General features: G+C 41.7%; 1 protein-coding gene across 17 annotated transcripts in view; it reads left to right on the forward strand.

Moving 5' to 3' along the window:
- Positions 1–1,532: 1,532 nt before the first annotated feature.
- The window catches only part of caska (calcium/calmodulin-dependent serine protein kinase a), a 95,832-nt gene continuing 74,586 nt past the window's right edge, over positions 1,533–22,778 (forward strand). For 5 of the 17 annotated variants that reach the window (XM_058082878.2, XM_058082879.2, XM_058082887.2 and 2 more), the window contains exon 1: positions 1,533–2,307. In XM_058082878.2, coding sequence (XP_057938861.1) covers positions 2,249–2,307 — 59 coding nt within the window. In that variant the 5' untranslated portion in view covers positions 1,533–2,248. The remainder of the gene's footprint in view (positions 2,308–22,778) is intronic. The other 12 variants (XM_058082890.2, XM_058082891.2, XM_058082892.2 and 9 more) reach the window with 6 other exon arrangements.

Consider the following 22,778-nt stretch of genomic DNA (forward strand, 5'->3'; position numbering starts at 1 on the left):
TGTCTTTGAATTAGATTCATGAGCCAAATATATCCTTCGTATCGGATGCCGTGGCTGTTTGTGGTCTGTGTGATGTGAATTCATTAGTTGGCATCATACTTTCAGCTGCAGTCAGGTTGAGTTCCCATTATGCGAGACGTCTTTGATCTGACATCAGATGTGATGGAACAGTTAATACAAAAATGTACATGCTGGTGCAGATGCTTACATTAAATAGTGGTTGCTGTGGTTGTTTATTGCATTCAAATGTGCCTGACACACTTTGGTGCCATGTGTGCACTGTGCACCTGTCAGCCAATTTACCACTGAACCGGATGCGCTTCACCTGCGCCGAGAATACACTAGGTCGGAGCTGGCAGGCTTTCAGCGGACCTTCGTCGCACTGTTTTATCATAAAATTTTCACTGCGTTGAACTGAAAATGTGGACACCCCCGCCCCCCCAGTATGCCCCCACACCCACTTGATTACTAAATTGGCTGTGGTGCGCTGGACGAAATGACCACCACACAGGGTGTGCCACGCTCCGCGATGCTCTGCCACTCTCATGGATGATCGGCAGCATAAACTCTGGTTGGAGCATCCCAAATTGCAAAAATTGTATATGCATGTTGGAAAAAATATGATTTTATTTGAAACATAGAATATAATCCAATGGTTGTTTGTCTATATGCGCCCTGTGATTGGCAATTGACCAGTCCAGGGTGTACCCCGCCTCTCGCCCCAAGACAGCTGGGATAGGCTCCAGCACCCCGTGAGGAAAAAGCGGTAGAAAATGAATGAATGAATGTTGGAAAAAATATGATTTTATTTGAAACACAGAATATAATCCAGTGGTTGTTTGTCTATATGTGCCCTGTGATTGGCTGGCGACCAGTCCAGGGTGTACCCCGCCTCTCGCCCCAAGACAGCTGGGATAGGCTCCAGCACCCCCGCGACCCTTGTGAGGATAAGCGGTGGAAAATGAATGAATGAATGAATATAATCCCAAGTTTTTTTACATGTTTGTTGTTTCATTGTGCAGCCTACCCACTTTTTCCTATGGTCCTTGAACGCACCTCAGACACTGCACAGAGACATTACCAATTGCTGATACTGTGTGGGAATATATAAAGGGAAGGTTTGATGATGTTATTGATTGCTAATGTGCATATTTGTGCACAATCTGAAGTTAATTCATGCCAGCTTGTCACCCACGCAACAAAGACGTTATATTCTTCTCCCTGAAAAAAACTCCATTTGTGCTTTGTGCCTTGTTTTACACACAATATACAAAAATAAACAGAATCAGAACATGACGCTTTAGAACACGACTGGTCCGTGGATCCAATGAAGTCAGGGGCCACAGTTCATTCAGTTCATTCATGGACCGGATTCGGCCCGCGGGTCGCTCATTAAACAACCTGCCCTGAGGAAACTGCAGCCTTGCTGGTTTCCACGGTGCTGCCCTCCGCCATGTTGGCTCTGAACGTATTAACCCGCCTCAAAGAACTCTGGGAATCTTCCCGGAGCCAACATGGAGGACTCAGGGCGCCAGTTTCATAACCGCTGTGTGGGGGCGGAGCTTAGCTTTCTGGGTTGCTCGGCGGAGCTGAACGAGGAGGCTTTGGGTCACACGGACGGACGACATTGATGTGGGGGTAGAAAAGACGAACCCACGGCCGTGGACGACACGGATCGCTTGTGGATCGTTCGCTGACAAGGCAGAGGACCCAGAAGAGCAGGCGACGGTGTGCCAGCACATCTCGGCTGAACACGAAAAGGTTGTAAATCTGTGGGATCTCGGGATGTGAAGACCTGTGTAAACCTACCTGGATCACGCGTGTAAACTCTACTTTTCACCTCCCCTTGTGGACATAAATCAAAGTGGACCCAAACCAGCTCTGTTTGTAATGCTGGCAGTAGTGTCGCTTTCTTTTTGACACCGGAGTGTGCCATCTGGAAAGCTGGGAAAGGCGGGGCCGAACTAGTGGTCTCCCACACCGGGATTACCGAGCTCCCCCTCCGCCGCTTCATACCCAGCGACGACGCGGATTCCTGGGGGGGAGCCGGGGAGTTTCCACCGACGTTTACCGGGAACTAACAACCGAAGACACCGCCTCCGTTGGGCGTGAGCGGCGTCTGTCAGTCATTGCTGTCAACGGTCACCTGGTCGTGGCCATTTTTCGTACCCATTTTGGAGCCTAACCCGATTGGGGGCGCATTTATATTTCGGGATTTTTGCACCCCCTCCCCTGTCGGACTAGGACTATGGCGGACGACGACATTCTATTTGAAGATGTATACGAGCTCTGCGAGGTGATCGGCAAGTAAGTATTGCATTGCTAACCAATACAGTGCATTTTTATTCATTCTTTCTAGCGTCCATGCAGCCTTTTCATCGACCTTTGAACCTTTCCCTTCACACAGCTCTGTAATGTTTTTATGGCACTCATAATAACAGTTGTTGCATTCCTCACTTTTATTGCCAGCATGGCTTTAAGTTCAATTACACTTGCACTGGATGCTTCAAGTGATCCCAGTTGGTAACTTTCTGCACAGATTAAAGGATACACACACATATAAGACCATCCTGACTCATGTACACCACACACACACACACATGTGGTCATGGTTAGGGAGTGACTTCATGTTCTTCCAGGCCAGTTGGAATAATAATCTTCATCCCCCAAAAAGGGTGTAGGTATGAGGGTGTGTTTTTCCTGGAGAAATGGCTCACCATGCATTAACCGTGCAATGCATAAAGCTCAAGAGATGGATGCTTGAGTGACAAGGCTGGCTTGGGCCGGAATCGACTCGAGTCAATGTTTCGGTGACCCCTCCCGACTTGACAGTAAATCAAGGCTCAACTTGACTTGATTTGAGGTATGACGATTGGACGGCGGTTGAGATTGTGACGACAGCAACAGTCAAGGTCCTTGACACTGTATTCATTTGTCGTTAGCCTTTTTTGTGCTATCTTGCAAGAATTCGCTCGACGTTGTTGGTTGTAGGCAGCTAGGAGACCAGGGTTCAATTCCACCCTCGTGCATCTCTGTGTGGAGTTTGCATGTTCTCCCTGTGCATGCGTGGGTTTTCTCCGGGTACTCCGGTTTCCTCCCACATTCCAAAAACATGCTAGGTTAATTGGTGACTCCAAATTGTCCATAGGTATGAATGTGAGTGTGAATGGTTGTTTGTCTATATGTGCCCTGTGATTGGCTGGCGACCAGTCCAGGGTGTACCCAGCCTCTTGCCCGAAGACAGCTGGGATAGGCTCCAGCACCCCCGCGACCCTTGTGAGGAAAAAGCGGTAGAAAATGAATGAATGAATGTTGGTTGTAGGTTAAATGGAAATTCATGGTTGTAATAATTGTTACATTATTGAGGTGTAGTGATGATAAAATGAGACAAGCAGCTAGTGAGATGTTGTTACTCTGCCAAATAAATCTAGTTTTTTAGTGTCAGCTGCTACAATAACAATATCATTGTAGCTTGGTTAATATACAGGTCAGTTACAGTATGGAAATGGTACCAAAATAGCTAGGTCCCATGACGTGCATTGTTAGCTTGCTCATACTAACTCGTTTTTCTGTTGTTACAATGCACAGAAAAGCGAAATAAATGTGTTCATATGGAGTGTGGATGGAAGGGGGGATGTTGTTTGCCACAATTTTTTATGTAATTAACATCTTTTTGCATGTTTTTTGTAGCGTGACGCTGATTAAACACTGAAAAAAATAAGCAAGTTTTGAGTGCCCCAACTTTAAATTTCGACTCCTTTTTCACATTTTTAGTTGGAAGTTTTTTTTTGTTTTTTGTTATTTTTGCACCTAGCGTCACAAAACCGCTCGTGTGGCTTCTTATGACAGGATTAATTTCGACCCAAAATGGGCATTATATCTGCAGACAAATACTGTAGTGACACTGTGCTGTCAGAGCAGGTAAAAGTCAGGTTGACTGGTTTTAGGTCACATCACATTGACTTGTTTCTTTAGTCAAGTCAAGCTTATTTATATAGCCTTTAATCACAAAAGAGTCTCAAAGGGCTTTACAAGCTGGCAACTATCGACGACATCCCCTGATCTGAACCCCCATAGGGACAAGGAAAAAGTCCAAACCCCATTTGGGAGGAAAAAAGAAACCTTGAGAAGGAACCGTAGAGGGTTAGTCAACCGCACATCGAGGGATGATCAACCCCCAAAGTGTGGCAGTGCCTCTAAGACGTGGACCACCTCAGATCTTGTCCTATTCTGTCAGGGCAGGTTCGAGCCCGAATAAAAATGTCTCTAGAGCCCACATACTTCTTTATTGCTCTCGGGATTGTCAAAAGACCGCCGTGTTGTGAGCGGTTTCTGGACGGTAGCATAGAGTACAACTCGGTCAACCAACTACGAAGGTGCCAACCTATGTAATATTTTGTAGGCAAGTAACAGAACCTTAAAGTTGCATCTTAAATAAACTGGGAGCCAGTCCAAGTTGGCTAGTACTGGAGGAATATGGTCGAATTTATACGTTGTTCCGGAGGAGTCATACTGCGGTATTTTGTACTAACCGTAGGCTTTAAAACTAGACATTGGAAGGCCAGAAAGCAGCACATTATTGTAATCAAGGCGAGATGTGACAAATAATGGACTCTGGTCTTTGTGTCAGTAGTGGATAGAATAGGCCGTATGACATTCTTGTCGAATCAAATATCACATTGAGATTTTTTACTGAGTCACCTTGGGTAAAGATGCTTTTAGTGAAATTGTCCTTAAACAGGCAACTCTACTTAGCTGCGCCAATAATCAAAATCTCAGTTTTGTCATGGTTTAAGAGTAAAAAGTTACAGGACAATGCATTGTTTTATACCAATGAGACACGCCTCGAGATTAGAGCATTTCCGTGGGTCAGTTAGCTTTAATGGCACTGTCAACTGTCATGATATGTTACTTGCTATGTTGTCCTGCTGAACTGAAAAAGACCTTGGAAAAGCCAAATAGAGGCACCGGTAGGGCTAAAATTGTATGGTGTATGGTCAAATTACAGGTTATTATCACAACGTAATGATCTTATTTACCACATTTTCAGTTTCACATTTTACTATGGACACAATCAAATGTTGTTACCCATCTGATCAATACATAAAATATCAGATGTGCGTTATAGTGGGATGTTATTAATTTACCTAAAATAAAACATTGCAAGGAAAATCGAAGATCAAACAAAATTTTACTTAAATAATCAGAGCAGAGCAAGTGGATCTCCTTGGAATCCAGTCTTTGTGACGATTTAAATTTGAAGTGTTATTGTTAGTCATACAGGATGAATCGAGGACTGGTTCTAAACTACTAATCAATCGTACGACGATCTGACTTGTTACAACTGGATTTTTCAAGCATTTTGTGGATGAGCAACACGCACTGATCATGTCTGAATGCTCCTGTGTCACAAAAGCATACACTCAGGTTGAATAAATAATACATACAATTACAACTGCAGTAGACTTCTGTGATATTTTTAGTATTTCATATGCAATTAACTGTAAATGTTCCCTTGCTGCTGCTGACTAATAACCCAAACCTGCATAAACTGTCTGTTTATGCTAGCGTGTTTATTTCTAAGGGGCCCGTCCTCTGCAGGCGTTTATTCACATCCTCACCTTTTTGTTTTGAAAATAGCTCCAGTACCTACATCACACTGGGAGGACTTAGCAGTATGTTATCACAGCGTTTCACCAAAGAGCATAGTGGAATGAAAGATGGAGGGGAGAGAGGAGGGGGGGGGGGTATGGCTGTCGAGAGAGTTTTTATTTATTTTTTTTTGAGGGGAAGAGTTTTTCTGCTTTGAGCGACACGTGAAGAGGCGAGCGTCATCTAAAGCTTTGGGAGCGCGAACCTGACAGTCGTCGTCAGTCAATGAAAGTCACTACGGTCTTCGAGAGTGTCTTGACGGGGCGATAAGAGTGGCAAGTGCGTGTTTAGGGCAGGCCTAAAAAATGATGTCTTGCTCTTAAAACACAGGAGCCAAAAGAATCCTCTCGCCTCCTGCCAGCCATGCTGTCTCCATCATGGGCCAGTAGAAAGTCTTAAATACAAGCCAGTTGTACAAACACACATGCGTGTCTTCTTACTAATTTAAGTGAATTATAGCCTGTGGCCTTCCAATACCAGGCAGCCACTAGTTTCCTGTGTTCGCTTTACTTTGCTGTATTTATTCTGTAAAGACTTATAGCCAATGTGATGTGAACAACACTGCTCTATTAGAACTGAGTACTTCATCTTTTACTTTGGGATGGGGCCACGGAAATGAATGATGTTCCATTGCTGTATTGAGAAGATTGAATCTCAAGATTGATTGATTGATTGATTGATTTTTGTTGTTGTTGACTGCAGCAAAGCAGTGTACTTCATTAATCATTAACCCCACACCATTCATTCATTTTCTACCGCTTATCGTTATGAGTGTCGCAGGCGTGCTGGAGCCTATCCCAGCTGTCTTCAGGAAAGAGGCGGACTGATCGCCAGCCAATTGGGAGTGTGCAGGTTTGGTGAGAAATATCAAGTCATTCCGATTTATTAGGGTGAAACTTACCGCTTATCCCCAACAAGGGTCGTGGAGGTGCTTGATCCTATCCCAGCTTTGGGCGAGAGGCGGGGTACACCCTGGACTGGTCGCCAGCCAATCACGGGGCATGTATAGACAAACAACCATTCACACTCACATTCATACCTATGGACAATTTGGAGTCACCAATTAACCTAGCATGTTTTTGGAATGTGGGAGGAAACCGGAGTACCCGGAGAAAACCCACGCATGCACGGGGAGAACATGCAAACTCCACACAGAGATGGCCGAGGGTGGAATCGAACCCTGGTCTGCGCGCTAACCACTAGTCCGCCGTGCCGCCCCCAATGACAGTTCAATACTTTGTAATGTAGTCCTAATGGAGATGATGGTCACCCACCAGAAGACTCAGTGGTGACACAAGGGGTGATGCTTGAGGGAGTCGAACAAGATGCCAAGTTGTGTGACCAGGCTTGAGAACATGCAAACTCCACACAGAGATGGCCGAGGGTGGAACACAATCGATCATAATTGTGATCACAATAATCTATCACAGCATTGTTCAAATTTGCCTTTCTACCATTGTCTTAGTTGTAAGTGCTTACATAGACGATCACCACTTATCAATTTCACCCTCCGCCATGTTTTGTGAGATCAAAAATAACGACATAGCACCATAACACAGGTGATTTCTTCTTTTTAAATTTGCACCTGACTCTCGTGGTTAATTACATTGTGAAACTGTGTAGTGGAAACTTTCTTGTCAGTGGCAATCTGTCACAATTAATATTTGAATATTTCAAGTGTAACTAAGCTAACCACTGTTGAAAACAAAATAAATTATTCATTATTTGATGATATGTGGTCAAAGTCGCTTCATAGCAAATCTTCTGAAGCTTTAGCCCTACTGTGCTAAGCAGCCAGGATAGAAATGTGTGTATTGCCAACTTGCTACTCTACTAATACTACTACTGTACATTATTACATTTCCAGGTCTATGGTTATAATCACACTATTTGTCTTGTCTTGTTGCTGGTAGCCTTGTATTGTGTAGTAGTGTTGGGTAAAAAAAATGCCAATGAAAAAGCACTTGTGGAGTAAATTCTTGAAAGATTATCTTTCGATATTTGCTAATGTTTTGCGAAATTCACGGAAATCTCTCAAGCTATGTCAACTTTTTTTGTGGAAAAACAAGGTTTGTGCAACTTAAGGCAGTGATTTTCAACAACTGTGCCGCCGCACACACATGTGCTGTGAGAAATTGTCAGGTGTGCCGTGAGGAATTATTCAATATCACTTTTTTAATTAACAGGTATTAATAATTTTCTGCAAATATTATGTCATTGTCGCGTGTCATTGGTGTAAAGACTGGCAGAGCAATGTAATATTCGTCCGTGTGGCAACACGTAGCTGATTGCGCTCGTTCCTTTAATAGACTTAGTGATGCACGTGAGAGGTAGTGGTGACATTTTGTAATATTGTTGTTTAAATTTGTATGCGGATCAAAAGGATCTGCTGTGGCGAGTCCATAATCGGGAAAAAGCTGAAAGAAGCAAATAATGTTGGTTATTGGTGTGCCGCAAAATTTTTCCAACGTAAAAAACGTGCCGTGGCTCAAAAAAAGGTTGAAAAACACTGACTTAAGGCATTATTTTTGGCTTCCATGTTGTACAACATCAGTGGGCATTTGACTTTAATTGACACATATGGACCTACCTCAAAGATATGATTCCAGGAGAAGCAAACCAAGCGATGCGGTAATAATGCGGAGAGGTAAATAGTGTTCTAAAGACTAAAGCAGACAAGAATGAGGACAGCCAGTCTGAGATGTTTGATGCATGATGGTCCTGGTCGCCAAGGAAGGAGGTGGTCCATTAGCTTGACTCCCACGTTAAGACATCCTGTGCCTCGGGGGGGGGGCACACTCTCTTCCTCTCAGACACTTGGCAACAACGTGGTCATTTTTTTATAGTAGCTCCGATGCATTAAAGTGATTACGAGGCAAACATGTGTCTGCACGTGCTGTTAATAGAGCCAAGATAGCCATCTGAATGGACACATTGAAGATTTAACAGTAGCGGCTGTCCTATAACTTACTATATTGCTGTAGGGATGATTTACTCCAGTGGGAGGGAGAGAAATTCCCCATCATTTGCATACCTCACAGCGTAGGAGGATGCTTGGGGGTGGAGGCTGCGTGGAGCCTGAATATAAAATATATTATCATTTGTTGCACACACACACACACACACACACACATATACAGTATATGTTGTTTAGTTCAGGGGTCTCAAACACGCGGCCCGCACACTAGTTTGAGGCCCCTGCCTTGATATGAAAGTTTAATGTTAGTGCGGCCCGCGCAAGTTTGATATGGATGCTGTATGGTATCATGTATCCAGAAAAAATTATTACGTTTGATTAATGTTCATGTTAAAGGTTAAATAACTGTTAATAGTTATCCTCCCTATCCATGTGGAAGTGGTAAGTTTTTGGCTATTTAAGTTTAAAGGAAATAACTTGAAGGCTACCGTTTAGGTCGCTAGCTCTCTAGTTTGCGAGTTAGCATGTGTCTCAAGACCCTGCAGTTGCGCAATATGTTGTAAATAAAAAGAGTATAAATGTGACTATAGTCATGTTTTGTCATGTCTACAGGGCTCTAATAATGCTTTGTTAATTTTAATCTGAAAAAAATAATTTGTCTACCCACCAACTATATGTGGTTTAAGTTTTTATTATTTGCCGTTTTATTATTATTATTATATTTATTTATTACTGATTGATTGAGTTTCTTTATTTTTGATTTGTTTATTCATTTTTCATCTTATTTTGTGTAGAAAAATAAAAAGTAAGATATTTGAGAACAGTGGAATGTTTTATCAGAGCTTTTATTGTAGAAAATTGGAACCAAAGCGAAGTTTTTAAACATTTTTTGTTTTTAATAAATGCGTTTTTTGGGTTTTTTGGGGGGGGAAACCTGATCCAAGCTCCAGTGGCAACCAAATAAATTGAGTTTGAGACCCCTGGTTTAGTTATAGTTAATTTACAGTAGTTATATACAGAGAGCTTAAATAAAATATAATTTTAATGCAATCTTAATTAAACTTTCCGCTCAACTTATCTGTGATGGCTGACTAAATAAAAAAAAAACAAACAAACATACTGATGATCGCTTTGAATAAAATCACCATCGTGCCCAAGTACTGTAATTGTCTTTTCTTTGTTGCTTCTCTGCTGGTGACTCACGTCACCTCCTCTCTGCTCCCATCATCATAAATCCACATTAATAAGGAGTCTGCAGACATTACTGAATAAAAAAAAATGTTATTCAATGCCTTTGGCACTTAGGGAATGTAAACAAAAGCAAATTCTTGCACATTGCAGATGATTCAGTGGAAACGTTGTTTATACTAAAGGATTTTTGAGTGGTCATCCTGTGCACAACGTCTTGAGCTAAATTTGCGTAATGAGGTGTGACTGTAAATGAGCGCTGACTGGTTTAACATACAAAATAGTGCTAAGGCTGAAGGGAGACTGGGCTTTGAGGGAGTTATTAAAGCGGAAATGTAGAGATTACGCTACGGGACCATTTGTTAATCAGCTGTGAGCTCCCCTAAAACAGCTAGTTGTTGTGACTGAATGGGGTCCCAGGCCTTGTAGGGGGGCTACACATGTGTTTTGTTGCTTCCTCCAGGGTGCTCATATGTGCTGTGTAGCCGTGTGCGTGTGTGTGTGTGTGTGCAAGCAGCTTGTATAATATAATCTTAGCCACTCTGTTGGGGTTCCAGGGGGCAGAGAAAATGTGCTGAAAGGCTGGTTCCGGCACGCACAATTACACATAGATGATATAGCAGAGAGATCTCACACTCGGCCACTTAAAATATTTATGCATTCCCATCAAACCGGACTAAATACCACCCCCCCCTTAGACCTTTGATGCTCCCAGTGGTAGGAAAAAAAAAACAAGCCTGGTCACACAACTTGGCATCTTGTTCGACTCCCTCAAGCATCACCCCTTGTGTCACCACTGAGTCTTCTAGTGGGTGACCATCATCTCCATTAGGAATACATTACAAAGTATTGAACTGTCATTGGGGGCGGCAATTTTCTTGAATTTCTGCAGAAAAAGCAACATTTCTCTGTTTATTTGGTCAAAATAAGGTTTTTTCAAAACACCATCCTATGGTTTACTGGCGATTTATAAAGTCCCAAAAAGGCTAGAAACAAACTTTTTTTTTTCTGATGAAAGAAGATCTAAGTTCAGTTCCACCTTCGGCCATCTCTGTGTGGAGTTTCCATGTTCTCCCCGTGCATGCGTGCGTTTTCTCCGGGTACTCCGGTTTCCTCCCACATTCCAAAAACATGCTAGGTTAATTGGTGACTCCAAATTGTCCATAGGTATGAATGTGAGTGTGAATGGTTGTTTGTCTATATGTGCCCTGTGATTGGCTGTCTTCGCCTCTTGCCCAAAGACAGCTGGGATAGGCTCCATGAATGAATGAAAGATCTAAGTCTTAGTTTTCTTAATTTAAATGTTTATGTGGTCCTAAAACTCAATATTATGTGGGTCTAGAAAGTTCAGCAAAAATCAAAAACTGCCATTTTTGAGCTGTCTTTTTTGAAAATGGCTGACAGTGAATGAGTTCACCAATAGCAAACTAGCGAGCTAACTATAATTACCCTCCAATTTATTCATTCATTCATTCATTTTCTACTGCTTTTTCCTCACGAGGGTCCCGGGGGTGCTGGAGCCTATCCCAGCTGTCTTCGGGCGAGAGGCGGGGTACACCCTGGACTGGTCGCCAGCCAATCACAGGGCACATATAGACAAACAACCATTCACACTCACATTCATACCTATGGACAATTTGGAGTCGCCAATTAACCGAGCATGTTTTTGGAATGTGGGAGGAAACCGGAGTACCCGGAGAAAACCCACGCATGCACGGGGAGAACATGCAAACTCCACACAGAGATGGCCGAGGGTGGAATTGGTCTCCTAGCTGTGAGGTCTGCGCGCTAACCACTCGACCGCCGTGCCGCCCCCAATTTATTCACTGTATTCTAAACTTAAGAGTTAAAACGGGAAAGAAGGACAAAGAAGCCAAAAATGTCCAACTTCCACACTGAATGCGAGGAGAGCTTCTTTTCACTCTATCATGTCAGACATGCTGCAGTTGATTCCATGCAGTGTTTTCACCTATCAATAATGGAACATTACTGATGCAAAATTATAGCTGACTTATGATTAAGTGCAAAATAAATGGACATTTGACAGAGTGGGGCACTCAGTATATTGTCTTCTGATTTCCACGGTACAGTCCCCAGCTGAAGTTGTAACTTTTAAATCACATCTTTTGTTGGCAAGTCTGAAAAGTAAGATAGTTGCCACCAGGAACGCATTTGTCGATGTTACTTTGTCTCTTGTATGTTTATGCTCAAATCGCTCCTCTGGCATGCCTGGGATTTTCCTTTTTTACATTGTCTTCCTGAAACAAAGAGTATAAAAGCTTAGAGAGTGACAGAATCACAAAACAACAGCGTGACGGGTGACAAGTCCTCGGAGGCTGGTAATAACGGCTGGTAGCTGCTGTGTAAACATTGTGCAATATGAACGCAGTATTCTGCTTTTAAAATAATTGGACAGGACTTTCTGTTTTGATATCTAAGGAATAAGCCATTTACGGTGTAAGTTACTGTTCTTTTTTTTTGCACTCAGGAAAACATAATGAGCTTTCTGTTTAAGTCTTAAGCAGAATGCCATTAAGGTTTCTTTATGGTTCTCAGAGGTAAGAAGCAAGCAGTGACTACAACAGCCTTGTGACCCGGTCACAGAACGCCCATGTTAGCTGACCGGGGATACAATATTGTTCCCCCGCAGATGTTACGGGTCCCAGGATATGGCACCACAGTAACAAAATAATACAGTAATCTGTAAGGACAGATATGGATGGACAGCAGTGAGGACACGGAGCAGCAACATCTTCGTCCAGATTGCGTCTCTTATTAAAATTTGATTCATTTCAAGAATTATTATATACAATATGTATACAATATACAATAATTGGTCACGAGTGTGTGCAGGAGCTCAATAACTACCTTCAATGAACCTGCCTGTGAGACAAGGCTGAGGGCCATCTAAACCCAAAATGGCCGCCACACGGTAATAACTGTCGTCTAAACCAGTGATTTTCAACCACTGTGCTGCGGCACACTAGTGTACCTTGAGAAACCGTCAGGTGTGCCGTGAGGAATTATCCAATATCACTTTTTATAATTAACATTGATTAATCATCATATGCAAATATTATGTCTAGCCATTATGTCAATAGTATACATGGACCCAAATATTTCAATTGCATTTGGTTTATTTGCTCAAACGGAAAGAATTGAACAGGGATGGAATATTCCTTTAACCAATCCGATTGAGGTACCTTGTACCCGCTCAATCGGAAAGTTGTCAGGGTGCGTTCTTCTTCGTGGTGTTTTTCTTCTTCTGTTGTTTATTGGCAGTTGGCAAGCAGCTTTCGTATGCATTACCGCCATCCGTGGAACAGAATCTAAACCCTTGTATACGCCATTCACAAGTGCAGTTTTATTAAAAAATAAAATATATATCTATATAAAACATGTCCTGAGTTTAGTTATAAAATATTAGCAAGATTGAATTTGATCTTTTCCTGTTTAAATTTATCCCGGGTGCGTTCTTTCAGCGCATGCTCAGATATGACGTAACACGCAGATCCAGACGTTCTTCACTTTTAAAAATGGAGGCCAGCAATCGGCACTGGACTAAGCAAAGTTTGTTTTTGATTCAAACTAAATTTCAAGACTGGAAAGACGGAAAACTGGCAATACGGAGTTATTCCAACAAGTGAAAGAAAAACTTAGGGAAGCCGGTATCACGTGATGTTGACGTTTACGTTTTAATGGGCATGCCCTATTGACTATTCTGGTTGATTTTCACGGCGCATGTAGACAAGAGATTGGAATATTCCTTTCTATGGATAACATTGTTTCCCGAAAGGTCATTTGGAAAGAGAAAACTCGTCATGTAAACGTGGCTACTGTCGAGTGTCTGTGGTGTAAAGACTGGCAGAGCAATGTAATATTGGTCCGTGTGGCAACACCTACCTTGTTCCTCCGATAGACTTTTTGATGCACGTGTGAGGTCATGGTGACATTTTGTAACATTTTTGGTTAGTGGTGTGCCACAAGATTTTTCCAATGTAAAAAACGTGCCGTGGCTCAAAAAAGGTTGAAAATCACTGGTCTAAACTGCGTCTGGTCGGACGCTACTAATAAGCTTGCTCTATTTAAAAAAAAAAGGCTTAACAATATCATATGAGCTATAAGATATGCTTGGATTACTTCCCTTCAACGAATTATGAATTTACAGAGATTGAATTTGTTCCTCTTAACAACAACTGACCTGTAAGGACAGATATGGATGGACAGCAGTGAGGACACGGAGCAGCAACATCTTCGTCCAGATTGCGTCTGAGCGTTGGCGGAAGTCCACGCCTCAATGCAATCTTGGCACAACAGCTCCCGAGACAAAGGTTCCACCTGAGTACTGCCCCCCACTGTGTAATATTATTAGTTTTACATTTTTCAAGTCATAAAGAAAATAGATGTGTATATTTTCTTTTTTTTTTAGGTGTATGACACAGAGATGGTTTGTGGTCTATTTATTGTGCTGCTGTCATTCACCCTGAGATATGCCTCACACCCCATGTTGGATGCAGCAATGTTTCATTCGCACCACATCTACATGAAAATTAAAAGCTTAGGTGGTCCAAATCTATTGAGATCTTGTCCAATCCTAGCTTGATTTTAATTAGTCTTTGAAAGGTCATGTTGTTGTGTTGGAATTTAACCAGAAGCACAAGATCCTGGAGTGTGTGCTGGTGTGTGTATGTAATGCAATAGAAGGCTTTATTAGGTCATAGCCCACACACACAAAGAGATGCTGTGTGTGGGCGAGTCAGCACATTCTCCGCCCTGACAACCTATGGGCCCTGGTGGTCAAGTAATAGGTAATTGTTCAAAGTAAGCCAGTGGATTAAGTCTGGAAAGATTTTGAAACAAGGGCTACGCGGTGAGGGAGTGGTTAGCGTGCAGGCCACACAGCTATGAGACTCTGGTTTGATTCGCCGCTCAGGCGTCTGTGTGGAGTTTGCATGTTCTCCCCGTGCATGCGTGGGTTTTCTCCCACATTCCAAAAACATGCTAGGTTAATTGGTTAATTACAAATTGTCCATAGGTATGAGTGTGAATGTGAGTGTGAATGGTTGTTTGTCTATATGTGCCCTGTGATTGGCTGGCGACCAGTCCAGGGTACCCGAAGACAGCTGGGATAGGCTTCAGAATGCCTGCGACCCTCGTGAGGATAAGCGGTACAGAAAATGGATGGAAGGTTTCATTCATTCATTCATTTTCTACCGCTTTTTCCTCACGAGGGTCGCGGGGGTGCTGGAGCCTATCCCAGCTGTCTTCGGGCGAGAGGCGGGGTACACCCTGGACTGGTCGCCAGCCAATCACAGGGATGGAAGGTTTTTAAAACAAAATCATCAGTCCCAGGGTATCTGTCTATACACAATCAGAATGTATGTTTGTAATGTTCACCACTGTAAAGTTGACTTTGACAGCAATTAGTTCGAATTTATATGGTGACGGGGCAGCACGGCGGTCGAGTGGTTAGCACACAAACCTCACAGCTAGGAGACCAGGGTTCAATTCCACCCTCGGCCATCTTTGTATGGAGTTTGCATGTTCTCCCCGTGCATGCGTGGGTTTTCTCCGGGTACTCCGGTTTCCTCCCACATTCCAAAAACATGCTAGGTTAATTGGTGACTCCAAATTGTCCATAGGTATGAATTATTTAAAAAGAACAAACAACAAAAAAACCTTAAACTGTATTATGGAAAGCAGGAAGTGAACAAATGTAACAGTTACTGATTGTAAAAGTACCAGATGGAGGGGTAGAATGGTTGTTTGTCTATATGTGCCCTGTGATTGGCTGGCGACCAGTCCAGGGTGTACCCCGCCTCTCGCCCAAAGACAGCTGGGATAGGCTCCAGCACCCCCACGACCCTTATGAGGAAAAAGTGGTAGAAAATGAATGAATGAATGAATGTATGGTGATGCTTGAATATGGTACTCTAACACCTTGAGTGTATTCTTCTTTTCTTAACATCTCCTATCTGAACTGATGATCCGTCTTTTGGAGTAAATGAATAGCTGATTCTGATTCTGAAATGCATGAAACACAGAATCATGTGAGATAGGGAAAGAGAGTGGGACGTGTTTGCTGGCCAATGGCCTCGTTCTCACAGCGGCCATCCAGTCGCCAGTGGCAGCAAGCTTGAAGGCCCGCTGCTAAATTGCAGTAATAGATTACACTATTTGGGCTCTGTTCAAGTCTTTTGTCTCTAAAGATACTTTCATTCTGTTCAGCAATTATTTATGGTAATAATGGTAATAGTTTTATTTTATTTGAACATGCATCAGATTACAATTGAATGCATCACATAATCAGTTCACAGTTCCACATGTCCAAAAGGAGTAGGAAGAAGCAAAGCTTATTAAATCCTACCCCTCCATCTGGTACTTTTACAATCAGTAACTGTTACATTTGTTCACTTCCTGCTTTCCATAATATAGTTTAAGGTTTTTTTGTTGTTGTTGTTGTTTTTTTAATAATGCACCTCGTACCAAAGGTACCTTTTAATACAACACATGGAGCATCTTGTACATAAACTGAAGCTAAAACTCGGTTTCTTCTTCAGAAATAAATCTTGCTTCTCATTTTATATAAGAAAGCGTTTAATTTCTGCTTCTTTTTTTACCTTTGCTGGATTATCGTGACCTTCCTTTTATGAATGCATCAAATCATTTTTTAAAAAAGCTAGACACTGTTTATCACTCTTACGCTTCATGACTGGCCATGGCATTGGTGTTCACCATTGCACTTTTTCTGAGTTTCAATCCCTATATGTTTGCAGGTGGACTCATTGGTTGGTTTTTATCTATAAATGTATTCTTGGGCTCCTACCATCTTACCTCTGTGCATACATGCATAAATACTAACAACAGTATATGTTCTCAGCTCTCAGAAAAACGTACTAATGGTCGTTCCTACAGTCAGAACAGAGTTAGGTAAGACAGCATTGCAATACGGTGCTCCCTTTGCATGGAATGATTTTCAAAATGAGCTAAACTTACCTCAACTTATCACGTTTTTAATTTAAAGTGATTTTAACGGATCGTGAAATGCATGGGCTTGGCCAATGGAATTGTTTTTAATTTGGTGGAATTGTTTAGTGTTCAGGGCGGCATGGCGGATTAGTGGTTAGCACGCAGACCTCACAGCTAGGAGACCAGGGTTCAATTCCACCCTCGGGCATCTCTGTGTGGCGTTTGCATGTTCTCCCCGTGCATGTGTGGGTTTTCTCCGGGTTCTCCGGTTTCCTCCCACATTCCAAAAACATGCTAGGTTAATTGGCGACTCCAAATTGTCCATAGGTATGAATGAGTGAATGAATGAAATGACTGTGAATGGTTGTTTGTCTATATGTGCCCTGTGATTGGCTGGCCACCAGTCCAGGGTGTACCCCGCCTCTCGCCCGAAGACAGCTGGGATAGGCTCCAGCACCCCCGCGACCCTCGTGAGGAAAAAGCGGTAGAAAATGAATGAATGAATGTTTAGTGTTCACTGTCAATGTTGTATTGCATGTTGGAAATGTCTTGTCAGAAACTTTTGCATCTGCTGCCATCTTGGCCAGGTCACTCTTGTAAAAGAGATTTTTAATCTCAATGAGGTTTATCTGGTTAAATAAAGGATGAATGAAAAAATGTTTACCTTAAATCATGACGGAAAAATTGACTTAAAACCTGAAAATCATTCCATTGAGCCATGATCTTATATAAATGTGCCATTTGAAGACAGAAAATGAATCAGTGTGATTTTTACATTTTGCTGCATGAGCGGAGGTGAGAATGAAGCGCTATTTCTGGTTTGTGTGAAGCATTGCGGTGGCCATCGTGAGATTTGCAGTTTCGCCGTTTACAAGAATACCCCTTCAATTCACATTTGGAAGGCCTCCAATCCAATCGGTGGCATTAAGATTACGCCTGTAGGATCATGTGAGCAGATTATCGGTTCCGACCAACCTCCGATTGGAAGCAACATTACCAGATTATGTCAGTTGTGTAGTGTGTGGCAGGTGATCTTTGGGTTTTTTTTTTTGTTGTGGAAACATAATCTTAGAACCTCTAATCTCATATTCCTATTAAGTTTTTTTATTTTTTTTTTTACAAATAATCCTTGCGAGCTGTTGTGTCCTTCTTTCTTTAAATCAACATTGTGCTCCAGATTTGCACATAGTAAAATTTCTTCTAAATTTGGCAATAAGCATTTAGCACTCCATTTGTGGTGGGTGTAAATGGGAATGCTTGTTCAGAAGCAAAACAAATGACAGCTAGAGGCTATGTGCTGCAGCATGCACCGTATATCGCAATTGGGTTTTATATAGAAACACGTCTATAATCTTGTGTTTGGACAAAGCAATGATAAACGCTATTCACATAATCTTACCAAAAAAACTGTATTGATTTTGGAGCATGTTGTGTCACTTTAATATGAGATATATCTATTGAATGTGTGGTTCATCATTGTGGAAATGGTTCTTGATGTAGATCTTGTCTCTCTACGGATTTGTGACTTTTAGTACCGTAAACATAAGATTAGACTTATATAGGAATTACAGAAATATGTCAATAAATATTTGTCTCTTTTGCCGAGAAGTAAATAAAGGAGACCCTTTGTTGTTACTGTTGCTATTAGCATATCTTCTTCCAAGTGTTTAATGGGTTGTGGTTTTGCAGTCTCTATTTTGCTGCAATGCTCCGTTTTCTCGCTGCTGTCAGTCTCCCCTTGGATAAAATTTGTCTCCTTATGCTGACAAGGAGACCTGTCTACTCCTCTAGTTTTGTTTGTTAGCATGCCATGTGTTGATGTGGTTTTGCGGTCTTTGCACTGCAGCTCCACATTTACTAACTGCCCTGAGTGTCCTATTGGGTAAAACGAGTCCTCTTATGTCATGTGATATGCACAAACTAAGCAGTGTTCTTATTTGACAGTTAGCATAGTTGCTCGTGCTAAAATGGAGATTCATTACAAAGCATCAGTTTTTGTAACAGAGTGCTGCATCCATGACAAGGACAGCAACAGGATATGTCACCTCAAAATCATTAATTTTAATGATGTGCGTGTGTGTCAGGTTGCGGGTCGCGGCCAGCGTACTGAAAAGATGACGAGTATGGCAACGACACATCACTGAGGTGTGATGCAAAATAATACAAAGCAGGTGAAAGACAGAAAGGCAGGTAACATTTGAAGGGTCATTGATATACTGTATATGTGTATTTGTGTGTGTGGGTGTGTGTGGGTGTTTGTATTGGGGCTTGCACACCAGCACATTTAATATGGTAGTATTGTGGCCTGTGTTGGCATATGGCTGCCACATGCACCACATTGAGGGGGCATGCTTGTCGAGGTGAGCTGGGTGGAAAACCACAGCATCTTAAATCAAGCTGCCAGAATGTCACACAACAATGTGCAATTACCGTGCACATACACACACTCACACATACACACACATGCACTCTGTCCAAACCAGCTGCTCTTTGCTTTGTCTAATATTGGTCACAGGGCTTATGCTTATTTACAACATCCTGTACAAAAACTTTTATGTTTTTTTTATAACTTTTAGTTTTATGCAGTAAATGGTTTATACTACCCGGTTGAAATATTTGTCATTATACATGGTTGTTTATTAACAAATATATTGCACAACACAGAACGTACACAATGACAGAACCAGTGTTGTAGTAGCAGTAAGAAGCAAACTGCCTAACCATTCTGGTCGATTGACGGCAATTTCCTTAATTTTCGGGGTATGTGCGGCCAATTCTGACATATGAAACCGATCTTATCTATATTCGCAAAGGTTTGAAAGCTAACCGGAGCAAAGAGCCAGGCAGCGGCCCGCTTTTAGTGCTTATGAGCAGTGAAAAGAGCAAAGCTACTGTAACCGAGAGTTGCAGAATGCCCACTGATGCCATGGAGGTTCAGTGTAAATAAAGGATGGAGGCCACGGTTGCAGGAGACAGTTTCATTCATGTACGCAGCACAGCACACTTATGGCCTTCCACATTCCGCTTACTTGTGGTAACAAAATAAGGGTGTCATTAAATAAATGCTTACACTACTACTAGGAAAATGATGGAGTTGGTGTGGCATTGGACAAACGGCCATTTTTTGGTTTGTTGTGCACTTTAGTTTTGGTAAGAATCCTAAATCAGGTCTGCATTGTTTGTTTTTAAAATGTGAAAAACAAAAGACTAAAGGAACTGATAGAATGTAGTAGTCTGGACATTTTCTAAACCTTTCATATATATATATATATATATATATATATATATATATATATATATATATGTGTGTGTGTGTATATATATATATATATGTGTGTGTGTATATATATATATATATATATGTGTATATATATATGTATATATGTATACATATATATGTATATATGTATACATATATATATGTATATATATATATTATACCTAATATACTGATATAATAAGTTTGTATTCTTCAGTGTTTTCCAACAATATAAGATAATAAGTTTGGCACCAACAGCCAAGTTGCAAGACAGATAAGATAAAATATGCCTTTATTTGTCCCTCAGTGGGGAAATTTGCATTGCACAGCAAGAGTACAGAATCAGTTAAGCAGTACAAAATACACAATATAGAAAAATAAACAATATAAACAACCCAAGTATTAACAAAATCAACAGTTTTTCCCAGAGTTATTTCCCAGAGATATTTTAAAGTACATGTAGAGGTAGACAAAGGGTGCGGGTGGTATCTGTATGTACTGTACGCAATGGAATTAACTGGCATCCAACATCCATCGAAGCTACCAAACATTATACAATACAATTTAACGTGGAATTCCCCAGGGAAGTGTTTTGTGTCCGTTCAGTTTTTATTCAAATTGATGCAATTTGAGTAAAATTGAGCAATTCCAATGGTCAAAACACATCAGCAGCTGATTAGCACAACTAACATTTTAAATAGTATGCAGAGGTAGATAAGCTGGATGCTGATGTTTTTGATAAAATTAACTTTGAAATGCCAGTCGTTTTTTTTTCGTTTTTTGTTTTTTGAAACTCGGGGGTTATCTGAATAGTGGCATTTATTTGAATGGATGGTTGATTAAAATACCTTACAATATTTTTCCCTTTACAATCAGGACTGTTTTTTTGTTTTTTTTGCCCCATCTCAAAGACAGCTTGGCTTGCCACGTGTCAGGGGAAAAAAAAGAACACCAAGTGCTTGATGTCCTCCATTGTTGTCCTTTGTTTACTGTGTGGCCTTGTTCTTCCATTCATGCCTTGTATATTGTGTCACCACACTGTAATGTCACTATCCCGCCTACATAACCCCTCAAAGGGAACAGAATTCCAATCGGGGTGTCTACCTTACCTTCTACCTGAGCTGCATGTCTACTTGAACATGTATGATGATGGCAGTTCTGTTGTATAACTGTATTCGTGTGCGTCTACTGACACAAACACGCATTGCAGACTCTTTTGTGTCACTCCCACTCATGTCCTTGTAGAGTGTCTCTCATGTTCATTTGTTCCATCTCCAAGCTGTCAGCAACCTAAGTGCAGCTGTTGTCGCTCCTTGCTCACGTGTTTGAAGGGAACTCCAACAAAGGAGATCTTCGGAAACAAAAGAAGCGGAGGAGGCGCTTGCTGAAGTCATTTTATAGTTATTTTTATTTTTGGATTATGAAGACTGGTAGTTGCTTGTGGTGCTCCGTTGTGTGGAGATGGGAAATCCTCTGGGAAAAATATCCTAAACATGTGACATGCAAAAAGTTGAACAATTTAAAGTTCGGTCAATATTTTCAGCAAAATTTGGACCGAGTGATGCATGCGGCTGGATGAGCAAACCAAATCATTCGTCCGTTGTCTTCAAAGACTGAGTAGATTTCCTTCATTCAAGTCATTCATTCATTTTCTACCGCTTGTCCTCACGAGGGTCAAGGGGGGTGCTGGAGCCTATCCAAGCTGTTATGTATCTGTTTGCTAGCTTCCGATAACGTTTATATCAAGTTAGCGATTCATGACGTTAAATGTATTGTGTATTACTGAACAATTATTTCCCATGTATTGATTTTGCAAATCAAAGCATCAAGTAAAATTCAGGTTTCATTCATTCATTTTCTACCGCTTATCCTCACGAGGGTCGCGGGGGTGCTGGAGCCTATCCCAGTTGTCTTCGGGCGAGAGGCGGGGTACACCATGGACTGGTCGCCAGCCAATCACAGGGCACATATAGACAAACAACCATTCACACTCACATTCATACCTATGGACAATTTGGAGTCGCCAATTAACCTAGCATGTTTTTGGAATGTGGGAGGAAACCGGAGTACCCGGAGAAAACCCACGCATGCACGGGGAGAACATGCAAACTCCACACAGAGATGGCCGAGGGTGGAATTGAACTCGCGTCTACTAGCTGTGAGGCCTGCGTGCGAACTAGTCGGCTCTAGATTTTACTTTATTGTGGTTTTATTTAGTTGAATTATATAGCTTTTTTATTGTTTTATTTTTATATAGCTTAGGTTTTATGATGAAAAAAGGGACTCACTTTATATTATTTTGAAATTAGAACAACTAGGAAGTCAGCCATTATCACAGAAGGGTTTGTCGACATCTCCCTTTACAGTCACTGTGGAATGGTTGTATTTACATCGGGAACAATCTGCTAGGGATATCATATAACAGACAGACGGTTCGAATGGCTGCCGTGATGCAATCAAATATTTACCAGCTTCGCCTCCGCTAACCCCCACCTGTTTTTTTGCCGGGATGCCTGGAACCATCAGGTGGCGCGTTCCGAAACAATGAGTCACTGATGGAAGGAAGTGTGATCACACATGTAGTGTTATTATTAGTCTCCACACACGTGATTCGATAATGCACACCAGACTTTTTTGTGCGTTTGCTGTCGTCTGGTTTCTCAAATGTCAAGAAACAGGAGCTGTTTTTAAAACATGCTTGTTTGGCCAACAAACAGCATGCCTCGAAGTCACTGCAACACAAACACACCATATGCACACAAAAAAAACATATGGCGGCCCAAGTGGTGACCT

The sequence above is a fragment of the Doryrhamphus excisus genome, linkage group LG12 (genome assembly GCF_037039965.1).
Source record: "Doryrhamphus excisus strain RoL-2023G ecotype Guam linkage group LG12, RoL_Dexc_Guam_v1.1, whole genome shotgun sequence".
NCBI classification, from domain to species: Eukaryota; Metazoa; Chordata; class Actinopteri; order Syngnathiformes; family Syngnathidae; genus Doryrhamphus; species Doryrhamphus excisus.